Source organism: Oreochromis aureus, linkage group 20 (assembly GCF_013358895.1).
Source record: "Oreochromis aureus strain Israel breed Guangdong linkage group 20, ZZ_aureus, whole genome shotgun sequence".
Classification (NCBI taxonomy): domain Eukaryota; kingdom Metazoa; phylum Chordata; class Actinopteri; order Cichliformes; family Cichlidae; genus Oreochromis; species Oreochromis aureus.
The window spans coordinates 9,090,392-9,110,520 of NC_052961.1; the positions used below are offsets into that span (position 1 = coordinate 9,090,392).

A 20,129-nucleotide genomic window follows, 5' to 3' on the forward strand; every position below is an offset into this window, starting at 1 on the left:
CATAATGAGAAAGAAATAGCTGACTAGTACGTAGAGGTGTCTCTACCTCGAACATAAGCAACTCTTTCAGTCTGATGCAGTCAATCAACCCTCAGATCTCATACAAGCTTTGACCAAAAAATGTAATAATATTGCATACAGATTAAACAATAAAAGAAATGTGCATTAAACCAAACATGTGAATGTGTGTCAACACTCATGCATGTAACGTTTAGAAAAGGGGAAATGAAATAGGGGATCATTGACTGTTCTTGGAAAAGGTAGTTTAAGCCAGACCACTTTCTTTTTACTTGCAGTGTCATGAAGATAACAAATCATCACACGTACTTATCTATTTCAATAGTAGCTTAAACTGAAATTTCCACTCGACTCTGCACTGTCTGGTCAACTATCATGCCTGTTCCGCTCTATGTGCTGCAGGCACTGCTGAAACCATGTCTAAATTGGTCCCAAGTATCTTTTTCTGCATTAGGTTCTGTAATATTAAAGTTCACATCAGCCAACATATAGGCAGATCCCAATATAGAGCCCAATACAGCTATGTGCCAGTCAGGCTCCAATTAAATGACTTAATTGGTTTTTACAGTCTCGATCACAGGATAGCAGGTGAAAATCAGCCTGGTTTTCAGTGACACTGAGTAATTATGATTAATGTGCAAACTAATGCACATGATAAATAATAGTGCTCTAAACGTGCAAGAAAGGTAGCGAAAGTGCTAATTTAAGGGAGCTATAACTAAATCTAATAACTTGTGGTCAGATTATTTTAAAGAAACAAAATCAACACATGCTTGCAAAAGACACATATATATGGATACATAACAAAGCTTCTGATTGAGGGAGTTTGACAAGTGGCCAGACAGTGTTGAAACTAGTTTCTTCAGAATGAAAAGCTAAATGGCATCATCAATAACATTGGATGTCTGTATTGACAGGGGAATTTATCCTAATTTGTCCAGGTGTCAATATCAAGTGAAGCTGTCAGGGAAGCAGCTAAGAATCTAAGCTCAAGCTTCTAAGCTACAGCTCCAGGCCCCTGTTCAAACTGTGGAGCACCTGGGTAAGTAAGCAGTCATCCGATTAATTTGCTGGCCCTCACTCCAATGGCTGCCAAACTGACCCCGCTGTTGTGCTTACATCCCAGATAAAACATGGTGGCCAATCCATCAAGGCCAGTGTCTGTTGTCTGACTGACAGCACGACGTCCCAGAGATGTCTGGTGAAAAACAGATACCTGTAAGCTAAATCCTCCCTCATCATCAAGGATGTGATCAAATGTAGATATGTAGTCTATATGATCCCCCATGACATAACAGTTTACAAACCAATTGTTCATGCCTATCTTCTTGATTATTGTCAAACAAATAAAGGACCTTTTGTTTTTTCTTAGTTTTTTATAAAAAACAGTCCTCATTTAATCTCAGTTGAAGTCAAGTTAGGTACAATAGATCCTAAAAAAACAACTTACATTCATGCAGCTCAAAAGCTGGTTACATACAACTTGGGAATTAGGCAACATTCAGGAACATTTGAGGGAAATCTGTTCTTACAGTCTGTGGGATTTGGAAATGAGTTGCACATTCAGAGGTAGCAGAGGAAAATATTCAGCTTTCTGAAAGTGAACTGTGTTCAAATGGGGCTGAGGAAAGACTCGAGGAGTGAGATGACTGCAGAACTTTATAGCAATGATAACCGAATTCAGCAAGACAGCAGATTGATATTCCCAAAAGCAACTTCATCATTGTCCTCTGTGCGGTAATGGTATATAGTTAAGTTATTGGGACTCTTTATCTGAGTCATTGATAGACAGATTGGTGAGGGAAAAAAAAAACAGATTTATGGGTCAAGAGTCAAACCCCTGAATCATCTTCTTGCAGCTGTGTGCTAGCTAGAGTGCCCTGGGGCAAGCATGGGGTCAAGGGACCATGTGCAAGGCAGCACTTGCTGAGGTAGATGCCAGAATCCCTTTTTGTTACCCCCTCCTGACAAAATGAGAAGGGAGAAAGATGGTGTGGAAAGAAGCTCAGTAAAGTGCTAATCTCATGTCGCTTTTGGTCTGTATTAATTTTTTGGTTTGAACTTTTGCTTCCTGACGAGAACATTTAGGGAATCATACAAACACACACGTACAAACACACACCCACACACTCTCACCAAATCACGAAAAACAAAAAAACCCCAAACAGGAAAGTGCAGATATATACTTAAATGATATATAAAAAATAAATAATAAAAAATAAATAAATAAATGATAATGCTGGTTTATTTCAAGATTTATTATCTCATGCTCTCTTTGTACTCACCACCTGTGTTGTAGAGACTTAGGGAAACAAAGAGCGTGTACAGCTGGGCTAGAAGCATTCCCTGCAGTGTTTCATAAAATATATATTTTTTTACATGAATAATTTTAAATATATGTGTTTGAGTCTGCAAAAAGCGAGACACAGCAAATCTAGGAAACAAAAGGCTTTCTAGCAACATCGCTGCTAGTCGCTTTCTCTAAATTTGCAGAAGCTAGATCTATAGTAGAGCAAACGCGGATTGCTTGTTATTAGCTACAATGTGTTCCATGTCCTTTAACACACGTGTGTGCTACAGACACCGAAGTCTTCTTTAATAATGAGCCAGTAGCATGTCAGCTAATCTAAGCTTGGATGAGAAGTGAATGAATCCTATTTACTCCTGTCGTTATAACCACTGAACCCATTTCCACCTAATCTAACCACACCAGCCAAACAAAGGTTCAAGGGAGGTAGGGGAAACAGAAAAATCTAGGGGGGAGGAAATGGGGGAGGTTGGTGTTAGAACAGGTTGCGAGCAGACCTCCTACAAAAAAAAAGGTTTAAAAAAGAAAGAATTCATGCATGGATTTCAAATTTCACAGCTGAGTACCTGGAGGAAATTGCCAGGCCTGGAAAAGAGGTCTTCTTTTCTTTTTGATAATCTGTGAGCTGTAATGTTGCTGTTCCATATATGAAGCTGGCTAAGGGAGGAAGGATGGAATACAAGGATTGGAGGCTGAGGGGGTTTAATGTTTGCTAAAGAGCCAAGAGTGTATTGGAGAGTGACAGCAGCACATGGCTGAACGCCTCTATAGGGGGAGGACTGTGTGTCTGTCCATGAAAGACGAGTCTGTTTTACAAGCCAGCTCAGTATCCCTCAGTTGGTCATGCTAGCAGGAATTTCACACTTATCTTTATAAAAAGCTAGCAATTAGAGGGACACTATTTCACTGGAAACACTAAGTCTTTTAAGGTCTATTATGCACCATTGTACACCATAGCCATAAAACATTACAAAAACCATTGAGCTCCATTACAAAGTCAACACCTGCCTCCTTTCTTGGGATTAATTACAGCAAGATAAAAAAGTAACCACTTCAGTTTTTTGTGTGAGGATTTCTCTGAGTTTCCTTTTTTTTTTTTTTAAACAGTATTTTCAAAAACCTTTTTTCAGACAGAACTAAGGCCACGCCACAGGTATCACTTCAAAACCCTTTCAGATGATAAATCTTGATTATTCCCCATGAATAATACATTATAGCCTGGCTGCTGACCAAAGCAACTGAAATAATACAGTCACTGATTCTCAACCATGTGTGATGAGTGCCTGCCCCGAGTGCCAACAGACACAGCAGCACAAAACACCACAAAAGACATGAAAGGGAGTCATACAAATGTTGATAATCTAGGCCCTATAAGACCCCATCAGTACTGGAGTAGCTGTCACCATTTATCCCAGTATGCTGCATTCTGTTGATAAACTAACAACAAAAAGAAACAAAGGCTGCTTAGGGTCTTCTGTGGGCCGCAGTGGCATGTGTGCTTGAATATTCTCCCATATGTCTAAACTCGCAAAAGCAGCACACTACACAAAAACTACACACGTACATACTCAAACACAAACCTGCCCTCTGTGGTTAAAAAAACAGAAAGGGCTGTGTTTGCATTCTCAAGAAAACAAAGCCTGATAAAAGAAACTCTGAAAGAATTCTGGAAAAAAAGGAGAAGTTCGTAATGACAGAAAGACAGAGAAAAGCTCTTTCCACACACATACTGAAGCCTTGAACTTTTCTAGACATTACCCACAGGAGGTGCACGTTAGAATGCAAATGAATCAGTTGAATCAGGCATAAAAGGGTCTTTACCCTGTCAGCTCCCCAGTACAAAGTCCATATGATATCTGGCTGAACCATGTGAGAACTCCAGAGAGAGTATTTAACTCTCCGGAGATTCTCTCATGTGCCCTGCCTCCTGCATGCTTTACCCAGGTGCCACCCCTCATGAAAACCAGGCAGAATGTCTGCAGTAATGAAAATGCATCTTACATGAAGCGCTACATACTGACTAGCAGCCAATTCTCTTGATAATATCCACAGTCTGTCTATCATCAAAAATCCATCAGCAGTTTTTTTTGTTTTGTTTTTTTTTTTTACTTAAAAGCCAACAAAGTGACCACCTTACACCTGTTTAAGTCTCCATACACTGGCTTCCAATATGTTTAATAATTCATTTTAAGATTTTAATAAGCCACCATATACTGTACTGCATGCTAGGCATAGAATCCTAGGCAGAGGAATTTTTATCTGTTGTGAAGGTGAAAACAAGAGGGGACAGTGTTTCATGGTCTGAGCTCCATTCCAGCTCTTCCGAATGAAGATATTAGGTCAGCTAAGCCATTGTGCTGCCTCATTCAATAATAATATTAATATTAATAAATATAACAACAACTATGAGGATTAGCCAGATGGCAGATACAAAACACTGAATTTCCATGAGCTGGCAAAACCAGTGGCTTAGCTCTACTGCAGCTGCCAGTCATACTGTACATGAATACTTTATCAATCTAATTGCAGAATCTGGAGAGACTATTATAATATTGGAGTATTTTTTTGATGCATGTAAAGTGGCTGCAAGTATTAATATTAAAGAATATCCTTTGAAGATAATACGTGGTGCATAACCATGAGTGCTTTGTAAATGTAGAGGAAGATGTGGTACTCACTTCGAAGCCTAACGCTTTTGATACAATATATGCAGAGGTGCTGGAGGAATGTAAGACATATGACGCATCGAGACGGAAAAGACCGTCTAGGCGGCAGCTCACTCGAATCTCCCAAAACAGCAATGACAGCCAAGACCCCAAATTTTTGGATTATTGGTATAAATATAGAAACAGTTGCGCAGACAATTCGCACAACATGACTCAAACATGTGATCTGGCAGAAATCCATACAACGGATCTGCCGAATCACGGGATGCACAAGGACATTTGTAATGCACAAACTTCAAAGTGAGTCCTAATAAAATTAAACGATTTTATTTGATTAAACCAGCGTGTCTTGAGATTATTCAAAAGAGGCACCATAGTGCATACACACAGATAAATCTTGAGATGAAAACCTGCTGTTATGTATTTCAGGACTGTCAGTAATGATACAATACCCCTACAGGAGGGCAAAAACACACACACACACATATAGTGCTCAGGGAGTAGAGAAAGCCAGTGAGCCAGGTCTTTTCATCAGTTCCACTGCACTGCCTCGCATTGGGCCAATCTCACCACATCATTAATATGGTGAATGCTATTGTCATTGCATCTACAAAACAAAAGCACAGTTTAACATTGCAGGACGATGGATCAAATATGAAAAAGGGAGCTATTAAATATGTTTGGAGGTGAGTCAGTGACGGTGTCTTGTGTGAGAAAGAAACAAATGAAAGAGAAGAGAAAAAGTTTGCTAAAATATTACATGGGGAAGGTTGTATGCAAGTCAGACTGAAGATCCACATGCAATAGGCTATAGGTAATGAAGTCTCCATGAGCCTTATGGACATGCCATTACAATATTGAGAGATTGGTGTTTTCATGTATGTGCAGTTCCAGTGTTTTTATAAGAGTGTACACATGATAAGGAGAACCAGTGCATTGTGACTAAACCTATGTAAATGAATACTAAGGGAAGCATGTGTTTTGTTTGTGTGACTGTGTGTGCATCCCCGTGAGTGCCTGTCTGCATGTTTGTATTCACAGAGGCCTTGCACATCCCACAATTCTTAGCCACAACACAGAGTGTTGTGTGTGAGGGTGTGAGGACAGGAGGAGAGAGAGAGAGAGAGAGAGAGAGAGAGAGAGGGAGAGAGGGAGACCAAATTCTGAAGCATGGCCTTGCTGAGCAAATTTTACTCTTGCTCTCCCAATTTCTGTCCGTCTCCCCCTTAATGTCTGTCTCTCTCTCTTGCTCTCTCCGTTCCCTCTATTTCCCACTGTGCCAAACACAGAGGACTTCTTTGTTATTCAGAGTAGGAAATGCAACTGGAGCCAAATCTGCCTTGGTTTCCGTTTGATATCATCCCTCCTTTGTTCCTGCCGTCTCCCATCGCCATGTGCTTGGCCTTAGATGGCATCAGTCAGACACATGGGAACAAGTAGAGCTTAGACAAGATATATCTTGTGATGTCCTGGATGTGTGACTACAAGTGTAGCTCGAGGTGACATTTAAGCTTATGATGAGATAAAGGTCAAATAGATGTTTTCCACTGAATACTAGAGTGAAAGGTCTGGTTTAACGTTGTTGTGTTTTGTACAGTGGATAGTGATTACAGACTGGTTAAATAAATGCGTTCTGAAAGCATTTTTAATCATTTATTCATCCCTCTGATCAGAGCGAAACTGGGCAAGACAAATTCACATTTGCGTGTATTTTAAGTCCAGGCTCGGAATACTCAAAAACATATTTCTCAGCTTTGCAAGAAAGTTCTTCATATGAAAAAATATGTTATTCTATCTAACCGGAATCACATACCAAAAAAATAAGGATAATTTTGAGCACAGTGCACCGCTGTGAAAAATGAGCTCATGGCTCAGCTGATAACATTCTATGCATTCAGTTGATATTTCCCATATAAGGTATGCCACCCAAGCTGCTTTAGCCTGCCCAGAGTTGCTGCACATCTGCAAGCTGCTTTGCAACCCACTTTCACTCAAACTCCTTTTCATGATGTATCTGACTTAATGGTCATATTTATTGTCATTGGTATCTGCTCTGTTCTTGTCGCTGCTCTCAGTGTTTTTTTACTTTCCATATATGTACAAGGATGTCCTCGAACAAGCAAATACCAAAATGTAACCAAATATATATTACTGCATGTTTCCCCTAAATGCACAAAAAACAGCTGAAAGGACCATATGGGTCACATGCACAACCTCTCTACAGACACTGTCAGATATGACTATCAAGAGGTGTCTTTCAACATGCATGCCAACATCCCTGAAGCAATTGAGCATGTTTCAGTACGTGTGTGCGTGTCTGTCTCCTTCGATCCTCCCTAACCCCTAGAGAGGAAGACAGAAGAATCTCTACACTGAATACTAATAATATTCACCACGATCACTTCTCATTCAGATGACTAGCAGTTATGAGCTCAACATCAAAAGCTTCTTTCATCTGCAGAATAAGTGAGAATAAAGGATTTAGTAAATATGGGAAAGAGACTTTAGAATCAGTACAAACTCTTCTTTACTTGCTCAGTCCCTTGTCCGATACCCGCATCTTATGTTTATGCATGACATTGTTATATTTCATTTAATATCAATATACATGTTTTGTTTAGATATACATATCTATGTAAACCTCCTCCAAACATAAAATAACAAAAAAGTAGATGTACAGTTATATCTTTTGATTAATATACTATATAAATACTAATAAAGAGGCTTGAGAGATTGTATTATTGTGGGGTCTTTACCTAAGAATATAAAGCGCTTTTGAGGCAACTGCTGCTGTGATGTGGCGCTATATAAATAAAACTGAACTGAACTTGAATAGTATAATTTGGCCTTCAATGTACATTTAGGCCCATAATTATTTTGACAATAATTGTAATTTTCACTCTGGATTTTAAATCAAACTGACAATATTGGACTGAACTGAAGACTTAAGATTTAACATGAGGACTGCATTAACCTTTAGTAATTATCAACATTTTTATATATGGTCCTAATTTTCAGAGGCCTGCAAATAATTGGACATGATTGGCCGTTTCCCTTAATATATCACGAGAAATTAACTAGACAAAAGACCTGGAGTTGGTCCTAAACACTGAACTTGCATTTGGTAGCTGTTCACAAGAAATCTCAGCATAAGGTGTCAATCCAAGTGTACAACATCACCATTAGTATGAAAAACCAAAAGAAACCCTAAAGAAATAGCACAAACTTTAGGAAGGGCCAAATCAACACACTGGTACATTCTGAAAAAGAAAGAGGGCAGAGCAACACCAAAAAAAACATGTAAAATGAGTAAAGTTTTCCCTTTAAACACATGAAATAAAGATGAACTTGTACCAGGATGATGGTAGGAGAGCATTTAAAAAAGGTTAAAATTAAAGAACAGCTCACGATCCATAACATAATCTGTCAAACATAGTGGAGGCAGTGTTATGGCCTGGGCATGTACAGCTGCCAGTGGAACCAGGAGACTAGTGTTTACTGATGATGTGACTGCTGATAGAAGTAGCAGGATAAATCCTAAAGTGTACAGGGCTATATTATGAGCTAATATTCAGCTTAATACCACAAAACTGATCAGACAGTGCTTCACGGTGCAAATGGATGATGAGCCAAAGCATATTGCAAAAGCTACCCAAGAGTTTCTCAAGGCAAAGAAACTGGATATTCTTCAGTGAAGGCATCACAGCAGAGCATTTGATGATCTGCATAGCTTCCAGAATTTAGGCAGCCACTGACTGCAAAAGATTTTCATCTAAGTATTAAAAATAATTCTATTTAAAACAACGTTAGCTGTCTAATTAAATTTGGGACTCTTAAAATGAGCGACTATGTATTGTTGTAATTCCTAAATAGTTATTGCAGTACTTAAACTCCTTCAATTAAAGCTTAAAGCCGGCACTCCAGTCACATCTTGATTGCTTTTTAAAATCCAGAATGGTAGTGTGCAGAGGCAATTGTGAAAACTGTGTCACTGTCCGCATATTTGTGGCGATGACTTTAGCAAGCTTTACCAAGAAAAGATAATAGAATAATAATCTTGGAATATTTTATGCTCAAAGTACTGAGCTATTACTGGTGAAGTGATCTGACTTTGGCTTTATTGTTATTCTCACATCAGGTAGGCGACTAGAACTGAGCAACTTTTCAAGTGTTTGTTTTTATATAATTATAATCATTTATAAGTGTAAATGATGTGCTGAAGGATAAAAAAAATAACGTAGTACTACATTTATGCCTCCGTTTTCCTGTCTCTGAATTGGACATCATTTCAAAATGACTCTTTTACACGTTATCCATCCACCATGGATTCAACCCATAAGCTAAAGCTGGCCAGTTGTTGAGTGTGTTAAAAGAAGAGATAAGAGGAGAGGATGGCAATCTATCACCTCACACTGACAGCCTTGCACGTTGTCTCTCTCTAGGGCTGCAGCGCTGCCACGCTCCCCTGCAGCTGCTCCTCTTCTCTTCTCCTCCTGTTGTCATCTCTTTTCCAACATACCATGTTTTCCCCTCCTTTGCATCTCCTCCCTTCTACTCTGCCCTTGTGTCCCCTTTTACCCTTGTGTCCTCGCACTTCTTCTACCTATTTAGTATGTCAGTTGCATTGATGGTTATCAGCTGCTGCCCACCCAGACTGCAGTGCTGTGTCACTTCATTAGAAGTGTGAAAAGATGACCTTGCACTCTGTCTCCATTTTTTTTCCTTTACTCTTTTCTAAGTCGTACACTCCTCCAGCTGTCCCTTTTCCATCATCACTCTTTCTCCCATGCTTCAAGCAGCCAGTCAACCTGCCAGTCTCTGCCCTTCTTCTCCTTCATCCACTCTCATTGTACCTTATCTTTTCCTTGTCTATCTATTTCGTTTTCCCTGCCCTCATTGTTCTCCTTCATTATCAAATGCTGTCACAATGTCCCCTGCTGTGCCACCCCGGTTATTTATAGCTAACAGTAGGTGGCGGATTGCTGATGTTGAGAGGTGGGCCATCTTGCGCCCTGCTGGAGCTCACACATTCACACAATATTCCTGACATTTCGAACATATACATACAGAGACAAAGGCCCATTAAAACTATCTATTCTTATGTATGGACGCTTGTGTCACATATTTTCAAGCATGCAGCTTCCAAACACCTACCTGTCTCTCAGACATGACGTAGAGGTAGTTGCGGTCAAGAGAGAAGGCCATATCCCTGAGGACAGGGCTCCCGTCCTTGATAACCGAGATCGTTTCATACTGAACACCACCGTGAGGAGGCCCATCAACACGAATCTGACAAAAAACAGAACACAAACAGGTCAGATATTGCTATTTATACCTCAGTGACAGCAGGAATAGCAAAACCAGATAAAAATGATTGACAGGAATGACAAATATGATTCATTTTTTTTGTTTTTGTTTTGAAAAACACTGAAATTATTTAGCTACTTGGAGTTTCAGTTGGAGGTGGAGATTCTCCTTGAGGATTGCTTCCACTAGAAAGAATGAATATGAATATGACATAAAAGCTTTTTTATAATTGCCAACAATTGTGCAACAAACCATAATATTTTCATATTATGAGGTAATGTAAGTCCACTATAAGTTCCTTGTAGGACGGGGTTATAAAAACTGTGCAGAATTATTTGTGGATATTATCAGACCTTTGTGAAACTTGAGCTGTGTTTTGGTTTTCTCTTTCCCTCAGTGAATGATGTATTTGCTCAGTAAAGCTTTGAACTTGAAGCCAAGACCACCTTACTGCAAAAGCAATGGAAAAGAATTTAAATGACTTATATTAGGCATCTGACCCAAATGGGCCAGTGCTAGCCTTCTTCATCCCCTTGGCCAGACATAAACAGAACAGCAAATCTTGAGGAGCAGCACGGGTTGTCTAAACTCGAGTGGGGGTTTTCTGACGTTTCTGTGATGTCACATATCACTAGGCCCTCTTCCAACCATGAAAGCTGATGGCTCTATCATCTGTCCATCCTTGCATGCCTCCATCCACCCAAATATTCATCTGTCTATTCAAACAATGACAGCACCAAAGAGCTGTCAGGCTCACAGAGGGGAAAGTCAAGGTCATATGTCTGTCAAAACAAGATCTACAGCGAAAATGGGGGGGGGGGCATGTGAGAAAACGAGTGCACGCACAAACTGTTGTGTACGAATGTGTGAGCAACACCATGTGTCAAACTGCTGGATGATCAAGTAAGAGAAATGTGATTTAAGTTCACACAAAATCCCTGGAGCTTTCCCTTCAAAGCTTGAGGGTTAGTTGGGTACACGACAGCAGGCACCATAGTTAAGGAACAAAGCTCAAAGTGGTTAAGCCTTCCATGGCTGACCTACATCTGACCTTGGCAGACTAATCCAAACATTGAAAACAGGACATATGTGAAAACCATATGTAGGAGGAGAAAGGCAGGATGTGGGGGCCGTGCCAGTCTTCATCTGGTTACTGACACTGCAGTGTGGAGGGAGACCTCGGCAAATATGCTCATCCATAAAGCATGTCGGCGCACGGCCAGGCCAGCGCTGTTCTGTTCACTACTGTGTCAGTGTGGGTGTTGTGAGTGCATTTTTGTGTGTGCACCCGTAGGAGCAGTCTGTCATGCTGTGATATGTGTCCTAGCAGGCTGCCACTAGGGATCACAAGATAACCCGACCTTCCCACTGCAGGCCTGCAGTTCATCTGAATCAGATCGCTATCACACAGTCTCTCACCACTGTCCAGGGGCTTTTAAATTAACATTTGGCCAGAAAGAGACTCACACACAGAGATGTCTATGAGTGTGTGAGGAACAAAACCTTTACTCTCCAGACAATTTGTTAAAAGAAGAACAAACATACTAGGCCTACCAGCAACAAGACAGTAGAGCTGCTCTATTAAGACAAAAATAGTTTTTTGTGTTTGCTTTTGTGTTTTTGTTCAATATTAAAACTACAACTATTTAACACAACCATCCTATAACGTTGGGTCATTGTTCAAATATACTGACTATCAGCAAATGGATGAATTTATATTTTTTTGCAATTGTATTTTGATTATTTAGCCTACATATTTAGTGTACTTTAAAAATAAACTTGATTATCAGTGATTAGCGTATTAGGTTCAGTTGCTGAATGTGCCATAAAGGTTGCACCTAGCCCTCCCGCTACATTTGGCACTGACAGAGAATGTGCAACTTTTTAATTTTTATTTATTTATTTATTTAAACATATTATCCAACCTTTTTACCCATCTACTTTGAAACACAAATTACACAGCATAATTACAAAACAGGATGAGGTACACTGTTTTTTATCAATAATAATTTTCACCTTATCTTGTTTTTATTGTAGCTGTTGGAGCCAAAATTAAAATTGAAAACAAAATTAGATTAATTGCCCAGTCCTGTTTTAAAAAACAAAAATAATAATAATGCAAGTGCGAGACTGTGTACAGAGACATTGTATTAGTGACTGGGTACGAGGGAAGAAGATTCGCTAATACACTAATACTCTCTTTCTCACTCTTTGCTTCTATGTATGCTTTTCCCAAAGGCTTAAGCTTATAGCTCACAAAGAAAACCGAATAAACATTATTGACAGTGACACTCACCATCCCACTATGTAAACACACTCACATCCAGATTTTTTTTCCTTTTCTACAGTAACTGTAAATCTTGCAAAGACTATTATACTAACACATATGTAGACACGCTGTTAGAAAATATAAAAGAATATGTACGTTTGTGTGAATTGGGTCAGTTAAATACAAGTACTTTCCAGGGCAGACTCACCTCTGGGTGGGCGAATGAGAGAAAAAAAGAGAAAATGAAAACCCTGAGCAAGTAAATGGAGGCACCAGTGCTTAGTGGACCAAAAATAATTCTGTCAAAGACTCCCTCTCTTTACCACACTCCCACACTACTATTCCACCAGTCAACAAAATGTACCACCTGAGTAAGCGACTCTCATGCTCAAAACATCTTTTTCTCAGCATCGCTTTAGTTCAACATTTAGCCTGCTCTCTCAGGTGCTTAAATCTATCCCATCTTTGCACTGTACGGTCTTGCATTATTTATCAAGCCGGGTGAAAAGGCTGCAAACAAGTTGGTTTCATACCCTCAACTGCCTCACAATATTACTGCCCCTCTATTTTAAGACTGCCCATCCATGGAAACAACCCCTGATATCCTAGAGAGCTCTTTGGTCTGTCCTGGCCTGACATGGTTCCCTTTTCAACACCACAGCCATTAGCTAACCTCTCTCTATCACCAGTATTGGAGAGCTGCAACTGAGTATAGTTGAGTAAGAGGGGGAAAAAGTGAAGATAGATGAGATTGTTGAAAAACAGTCTACATTCTCCCTCGGGGCCACCACGGGCAACTTTTTGTTGAAGAGAAAACACAGCGCTGTCATGAATGATGAAAAAAATATGATCATGGTGAAAAGACGAAAACAGGCATCATAAAAACTTGAAGCACACAGATAGCTGTGATACTTGGTTTTAAAAATCCAAGCCCCTTAAAACTATCATGAGGCAATAGTTTAATTATAAAGGTGGTGGTGTATTTGGCTTGAAAACTTCAATATGCACATCTGGACTCTGCAGGTAACCAGCATCTATTGCCATGCTGCCAGAATCTAGCAAAAACAACAGATTAAAAAAAATTACTTTTGCTTTTATTTACAGGCTTTCTGTCACAACACCTAGTCAGCATTAAGTGGGTAGCTGTTGGGGGTGGAGAGTGGGGCTGGGGTGGTTGGCCAGCAGGGAAGCCATGGCAGAGGCATCAGAGGCCTCCCCTTGTGGCTACAAGGCCCTGTGCCAGTGGAGTGCTTTTGATCAGACCATGTAAGCACCCTGAAAAAACGTTTGAAGATTGACCAAACTCCAATTCAAATTGCCCTTCTCCCTGTTTCCCTGTCCTGTTCTCTCTCTCCCTCTCTTTCTCTCGCTCTCTTTCCCTTCCTGGTCTCTCTGGTTTTGAACACTGTGCCAGACACTGGATCCCCAACTGCGAGAGTCCGTGTGAAGCAATTTGCTTGAGTGCTGAATAAATCCTGCGTAAAAAGTGCATCAAATGTGTGTTTGCAGTGTGTTGTGGATGCTGATGTTCTACAGTAAAAGGAATGGGAAAGGACATTTAAAAAAAACCCTGCAGTTTCATCAAAATGAATGTTAAGCAATGTTAAATGTAAAATATGCAAACTGCCAAAATGGTTTTGATTTGGTCTCAAAATGCAACCGTGAAGTAACATGAGATGTAACAGTATGTTCATGTCTATAGATTGATGTCTGTTTCACAGCTTGCCCTGTTCCAAGTGTTTGTTCAACAGTAGACGCTCAATTTCTAAAGAATTTTTCTTCTTTAATGGTCCAGCTGCTAACTATTACCTGAGAACTGTTTTCTTTTTAAATATGTGTGGAAATCTTATTTTCAAAACTTAGCCTTGAGGGAGGTTAGTGTTCTGAAACAAGACAAGCATGTGTACAGCTCGTTGCCAAGACCAATACAGATCCAGAGAGTGCACATTATTTTACCACCATATTTCAGCTAGCAGAGCAGAATGTAACCCACATATGAGAACCTTTACCAAACCACAGAGTACAGCACACTAACACCTTGTATCGGGATAGAATTAAGTCATACTGTAGGTCTTCCACCTACATGTTGTACCAAAATAGTAAAACAAGAGTTGATTTCTAGGAGATTATGCTCTTATGGCTGAATCTCAAAGAGAGCGAAAGAGAGTCCCTGAGTAACCTATCTGGCAGCTATCTTCTGCATCTGCACTAATCCAGTTCAGTAGTCTTGAGTGTTGAAGTGATAGGCATTGCCTTTATCTGCTTGATCCCACACACTGGATTAGATTCTGCTAAAGTACACCACCACACACTTTCACACGCTGTCTCAATACACAGAGATACCACAGAGGCAGCTATGTTTAGGTAAATGGCACTTGTATTCAGCTAAGGTCAAATACAGTTTAAAGTCAACTAGGAGACCTGACACTGACCACGATGGACTTTCACTAATCAAGGCCAGTTTATCTGATAGAACCATTCTCAGTCTTGCCAAATAGCCTTGAACGTGGTGTTGAGACTACCACCTCACACCTTGGATCATATGACAGTTGACAAACTGTCAAACTGACAAACTGCTGAAAGCATTTTAAGCGCCAGTGATGCTTATCATGATTTCAAAAGCTTTTGTGATACCCAAAGGTGTTCTTATGCCATCAGGTTTTGCATTTCAAGCACACCTTTAAGAAAGAAAAAGACTTTTTCCACAAGCTCAGAATTTGTCTTTTACCTTAAAATCCCTCCAATGCATAAGAATATCAAGGAAACAGCCTTGAACTAGAACTAGAACTAGAACCACTAGAAAACTACACTAAACTCACATAAATGTTTTTAGATCTTCTTAATATGAGCCCCTACACACTTACATTTATGTTCGCAACTACATTTGTGTTCACATCTGCAGTATGTAGATATAGTTTTACACAGAAGTGGGAAAGATGGTGAGGTGTGCTGATAGACCCACCTTCTGGGGATGGCCCACCACCCACCATTCCAAAGTATTGATTACGACAGTATATTTTAAATATGCTACAGTCCAGAAACTTATAGACAAGCTGTCCTTTTGCATCTGTGATGTCACACACTAGGTTTAACCAACAATGTGATTGATCTCAGTCTTCCAACTCCCAAAAGCATACTTACTGTATAAATGGCCCTTTGCCATCAAATTGAATCGCACTAGTTAAATATTTTTTTTCCAACATGCATGGTTACTTAAGGAGGCTATTTTGAACCTAAACTACAATATTTTCCAAAACATAATCAATGTAGTTCGGTGCAAAAACCTAACCAGAAAGTGTAAGTCATGGAAACAAAGTGAACAGTCAAAGCCAAACAGGACACCAACCATGGCTGACAAACTTCTGATTTACTACACCACCATCTCCCATCCTCCCAACACAGACTTTTTTCCGCTCTTCAAAGGAAGACTGTTATCTCTAAATCCAATACTGCCAGGTCTGGTGGTATAGCTCTGATATGCCAGTAGCTTCTGACAGAACGGCAGAGTTTGACGCCCTGGGATATGTTGATATGGACACATACTAGATGAAGTCAGATGCTTTAGGCGTGAGATTGGGAATGTATCAGTAAGAGTGGACTGGTGGTATGAGTAACATTGGGGAAAAAATTAATTGCCAACACACCAGAAGTAAAATTCATTGTGTTTTTAAGGACATCAGTAAAACAGAGCAGCATCTTCATGATTGCAACACCTTGAGTAGTCCTTAAAGGAACACAGTCAATGAGCAGTCTTACAGCCAGACAGACACACAGCTGGTTGTATTCCACACCTTGCAGAACCCTGTGTACCAACGAGGCTCACTATGTCTATTTTCATGTTTGTCCTGGAAACCCAGCTTGAAATGTAGCAGACTGCTATTGTATTTCTCTACTTCAGGTGGAATGGGTTCAGGCTATTCAGCTGCCTGTGTGCGAGCCTCCCCCCACCCCTTTTCATCCCTCTCCTTATTCTGCACACTGGGAGAAAACATGGAGCCTCTCTCCGCCTTGATAACGCATCTAATCCATCACCAGTGTCAGGCTGAAGAATTCTGGTGTCAGTAGCGAGCGGCGTGTAGAAATGTCCCGTGTATATGTGTGAGAAGACTCCCAACAGCCCAGTATGCCATCTCTTTTGTTCCTGTTCCTGTTGTACAATATAAGCTCCCATAAGGCTTATGTTAGCTTGTGTCAGTTCCCATCGGACAGACTGAGGCTGGAGAGACCACATGTTGGTGAGGAGGAAAACACAAGAAAAGGCAGGAAGAGGGCGAAGAGGAAAAGGAAAGAAAAATTATAAACAATTACAGAGTTTGGAGAAAATGTAAGCAATAAAGCAATTTTTAAAGAGGTTACATATTATTGGAGGGGGAAGAAAATGAAAATAGACATTGGAATTAGGATAACCACAAGAGACATCACTCTTTTTGTAAGTGGAATTTTTTTCCCCTCACCTGGCTCATACGGTGGCAGTATATCAGCTAAAGTGACCCGAGCCTTTAGTTAATACAAGGGGCAATTACTTCACATTTTTGGCAGGGCACCATAAAGCCTATTGATTTGGCTCTATGCCCCGTGAACAAAGCAGTTAACCCTCTCCTCTATAGCACCTTTATTCATCTTTTTGAAAAGGAAAACAAAAGCCTGCCCAGACGCCCCAACAAATCACACATGCTGACCATTCAAATGGCCAATTTTTTGCTCCCATTAAATATCGGTGAGTATCACTAGCAAACATTCTATTAAACTGACTTCCAGAGACCAATGCGGCAATTTGCCGTCTGGATAATAGCTATATCCAACACTCGTTCAATAAAGTTTTAGCTCTGCAATATTGCCATCTCTCTCGGTCACATAACTCACAACCCAAAACATGATTATATCAGCACTTTCTTCTGTTTGCCCCCGAGTGAAAAAAGAAACCAGAGACCACGGCATGCATTAAGGGGTCTGTGGTGGGATGAGATCAGGCCTCAACTCTAATCAGCCCAAACACATATTAAGCACAGCAGCACAATGTCAGGCCTATATTTAGCTCCACATTAAAACACTGAACAGAGACCAGCATGCTGCTGCTGATGGACACAGTCCAGAAAGGTTCACAGAGAGCAAAAACAGAGGGATGTGGTGGGAGGGATTTTCTGCTTAGCCCTTAAAAATCTGGGTTTGCCAGTATGATGAAGCTATTGTTCCTATTTGCACATAGAAACTGTTTTTTCTAAAAACTGCATTCTGGTGATGCCAACAACTTAGTCCTAAAGCTTTAAGTTGAATATATATGCAAAACATTACACGTTTACATAGCTATACATAGGCCCACACACAATTCCAAGTTATGAGCACAAAATAACAGCTACCTCTGCGCGAAACCTCGTCTTCTAATAAGGAAACGTCCTCTCCAGGGATTTTTTTCTTTTAAAGATGGAGCTTTGACTGATGCGATGTACGTGTCGAAAGAACAAAGAAAAGCTATATCTATTTTATGTGAGTAAATAAGCAAGGGACAAAACAATCACGGAACTATTAGATGCAGCACACACAGCTACTGATGGTTAGACAAAAGTTATTAGAGGAATGTCAAACAGACTGAACCAGAAGAAAATATCACTCTACTGCTTTTTTCCCCTCAGTGTACTTCAAAGTAGATCACAAAGATATTTGAATCAAGAAGTAGCTCAGGAAAGGTTCAGGTGAGGGGCAAATTAGCTGAAATCGTTTCAATTTCTCCCACCGGATTTGTGAGATTTAAATGTGGGACAAGACTGCCAGGTAGATGTGATACTAGGAAATTATAGCCAGTGGGATCCGTACAACAAATGAGAATATAAAAGCACTTCAACAACCAAGACTATATTTTATACTTGTAATGTGTTTGAACTTGAATAATCTTCCTACATGTTTCATGGGGTGGTTTATACTACTGATATGTACTCGGTAGTGGTAAGTGAACATGCTTTTGACGAATGCATTGTACTGTGATAAGGCCTTGACACTCAATGCAGTCTTCATTAAGGCCATAATATTACAGGCGTTCTTTGACACATGCTAGAATATTATAGATAGGCATGCAAATGAGACAAGAAGAACATGAGAGAGGTGACCAGAAAAGGAAGAAAGATAAGACATAAGATTATACCTACTAAGTGGATATTATAGAAACAGTCATCTGAAATAGTCATAATTTTTGTTTATTTCTGCCACCATCCTTGATCATTATTGCACTGTGATTACACGCAGTGTGTACTGAGAGCATTTTTTCCTCAGGCATTCTATTAAAAAAATTATGTGTTTTTCTACAAGTTATTGATTATATAATTCTCATAACACGCCACATAAATACAACATATGATCTACAGGATTTTTTCCCCCAAAAGGAACCTACATTTCCAGTTGTATACCGCACAAAAAAATAATAAAATAAGCATTACCATCATTATATTGTTGTCTTGGTATTTTTTACTGCCACTGGCTTTAAATAATTAGACATAATGCTAAGGTAAGAAACTGTTTCAAAGAGGATTGGGTGGCTAAACCAGAAGTCCATCACCTTCATATCCCATTACACCCTTCCACCCAAAATTTCAAAACATACCGCATGTAACTCTATGGAGACCGACATCACAACCTTTAACCTCTCATCTACCAACTTCCCAGCAACTCTTGAATAATTAGAGCTCCCCCTGTAAGTGGAGAGGGTAGGGACAGGGGTAAGATGAACACCACTCTGGGAACCTTTAACCTTTGCTGGCCAACAGAAACAAAGTAGAAGGGGGAAGGGATAAGAACATGGGGTGGACTATGAGGGGTAAGGGTTATCCAATCAGTCCTTTTGCAGCAACACAGTGATGATACTGATGGGTTGAGGAGGGGTTGGGTTGTCTGACCCTATTCAAACTATTAACAAGAAAACCAGGCCAAAACCCCTGTGCCGGACAAGGGTTGCCATAGTAACCTCTCTCCCTTTGGGCATAAGATCAGCAGGGAATCAGCCAAAACTGTGGTCTGTTTGCGTAAATATATGTACATGTCCACAAATATTCTTGGATATTTTAAAAAAGCTGTTATGTCATCAATATTGTTTCATTGTTTCAGCTCAAGTTGAACTGATTAAGAGTGCGGCGCTCATTTTTAGTCTCCGTCCTTCACAGGCCTTTTGATTGTTCCCCCACTCCCAATTAGAACATGTGGTAAGATTAGCTTGCCAGGAAATTATAGCATTCCATCAGAAACAGTCTCTGAGACTGAAAACAGGATATGCTGGGCAATAACTGCAGTTAATGTTAATTAGTGTTAATAACAACAACATACTTGGAACTGGCGACACAAACATACCTTTATAAAAAAAAAAAAAAAAAAAAAAAGAATGTGTATGTCCCCTCTCTAAAATATGTTCCAACAAGCATGTGTAATGCTATCTGCACATAAAACAAGATAATGACTGTCAGGCATATTTCTTCTGTGTGAGAACAGCAGCAAACAGGGCCTTGATTCATTAGTCTGCTAATTAGAAAACACTGTAAAAAATGACTTATGGTATTGTGTTCTCAGCAATTCTATGCAC

General features: G+C 39.9%; 1 protein-coding gene across 1 annotated transcript in view; it reads right to left on the reverse strand.

Moving 5' to 3' along the window:
• plxna2 (plexin A2) overlaps positions 1–20,129 on the reverse strand; it is a 163,536-nt gene that overhangs the window by 84,788 nt on the left and 58,619 nt on the right. Inside the window, exon 4 of the mRNA XM_039604756.1 lies at positions 10,147–10,281. Coding sequence (XP_039460690.1) covers positions 10,147–10,281 — 135 coding nt within the window. The remainder of the gene's footprint in view (positions 1–10,146; positions 10,282–20,129) is intronic.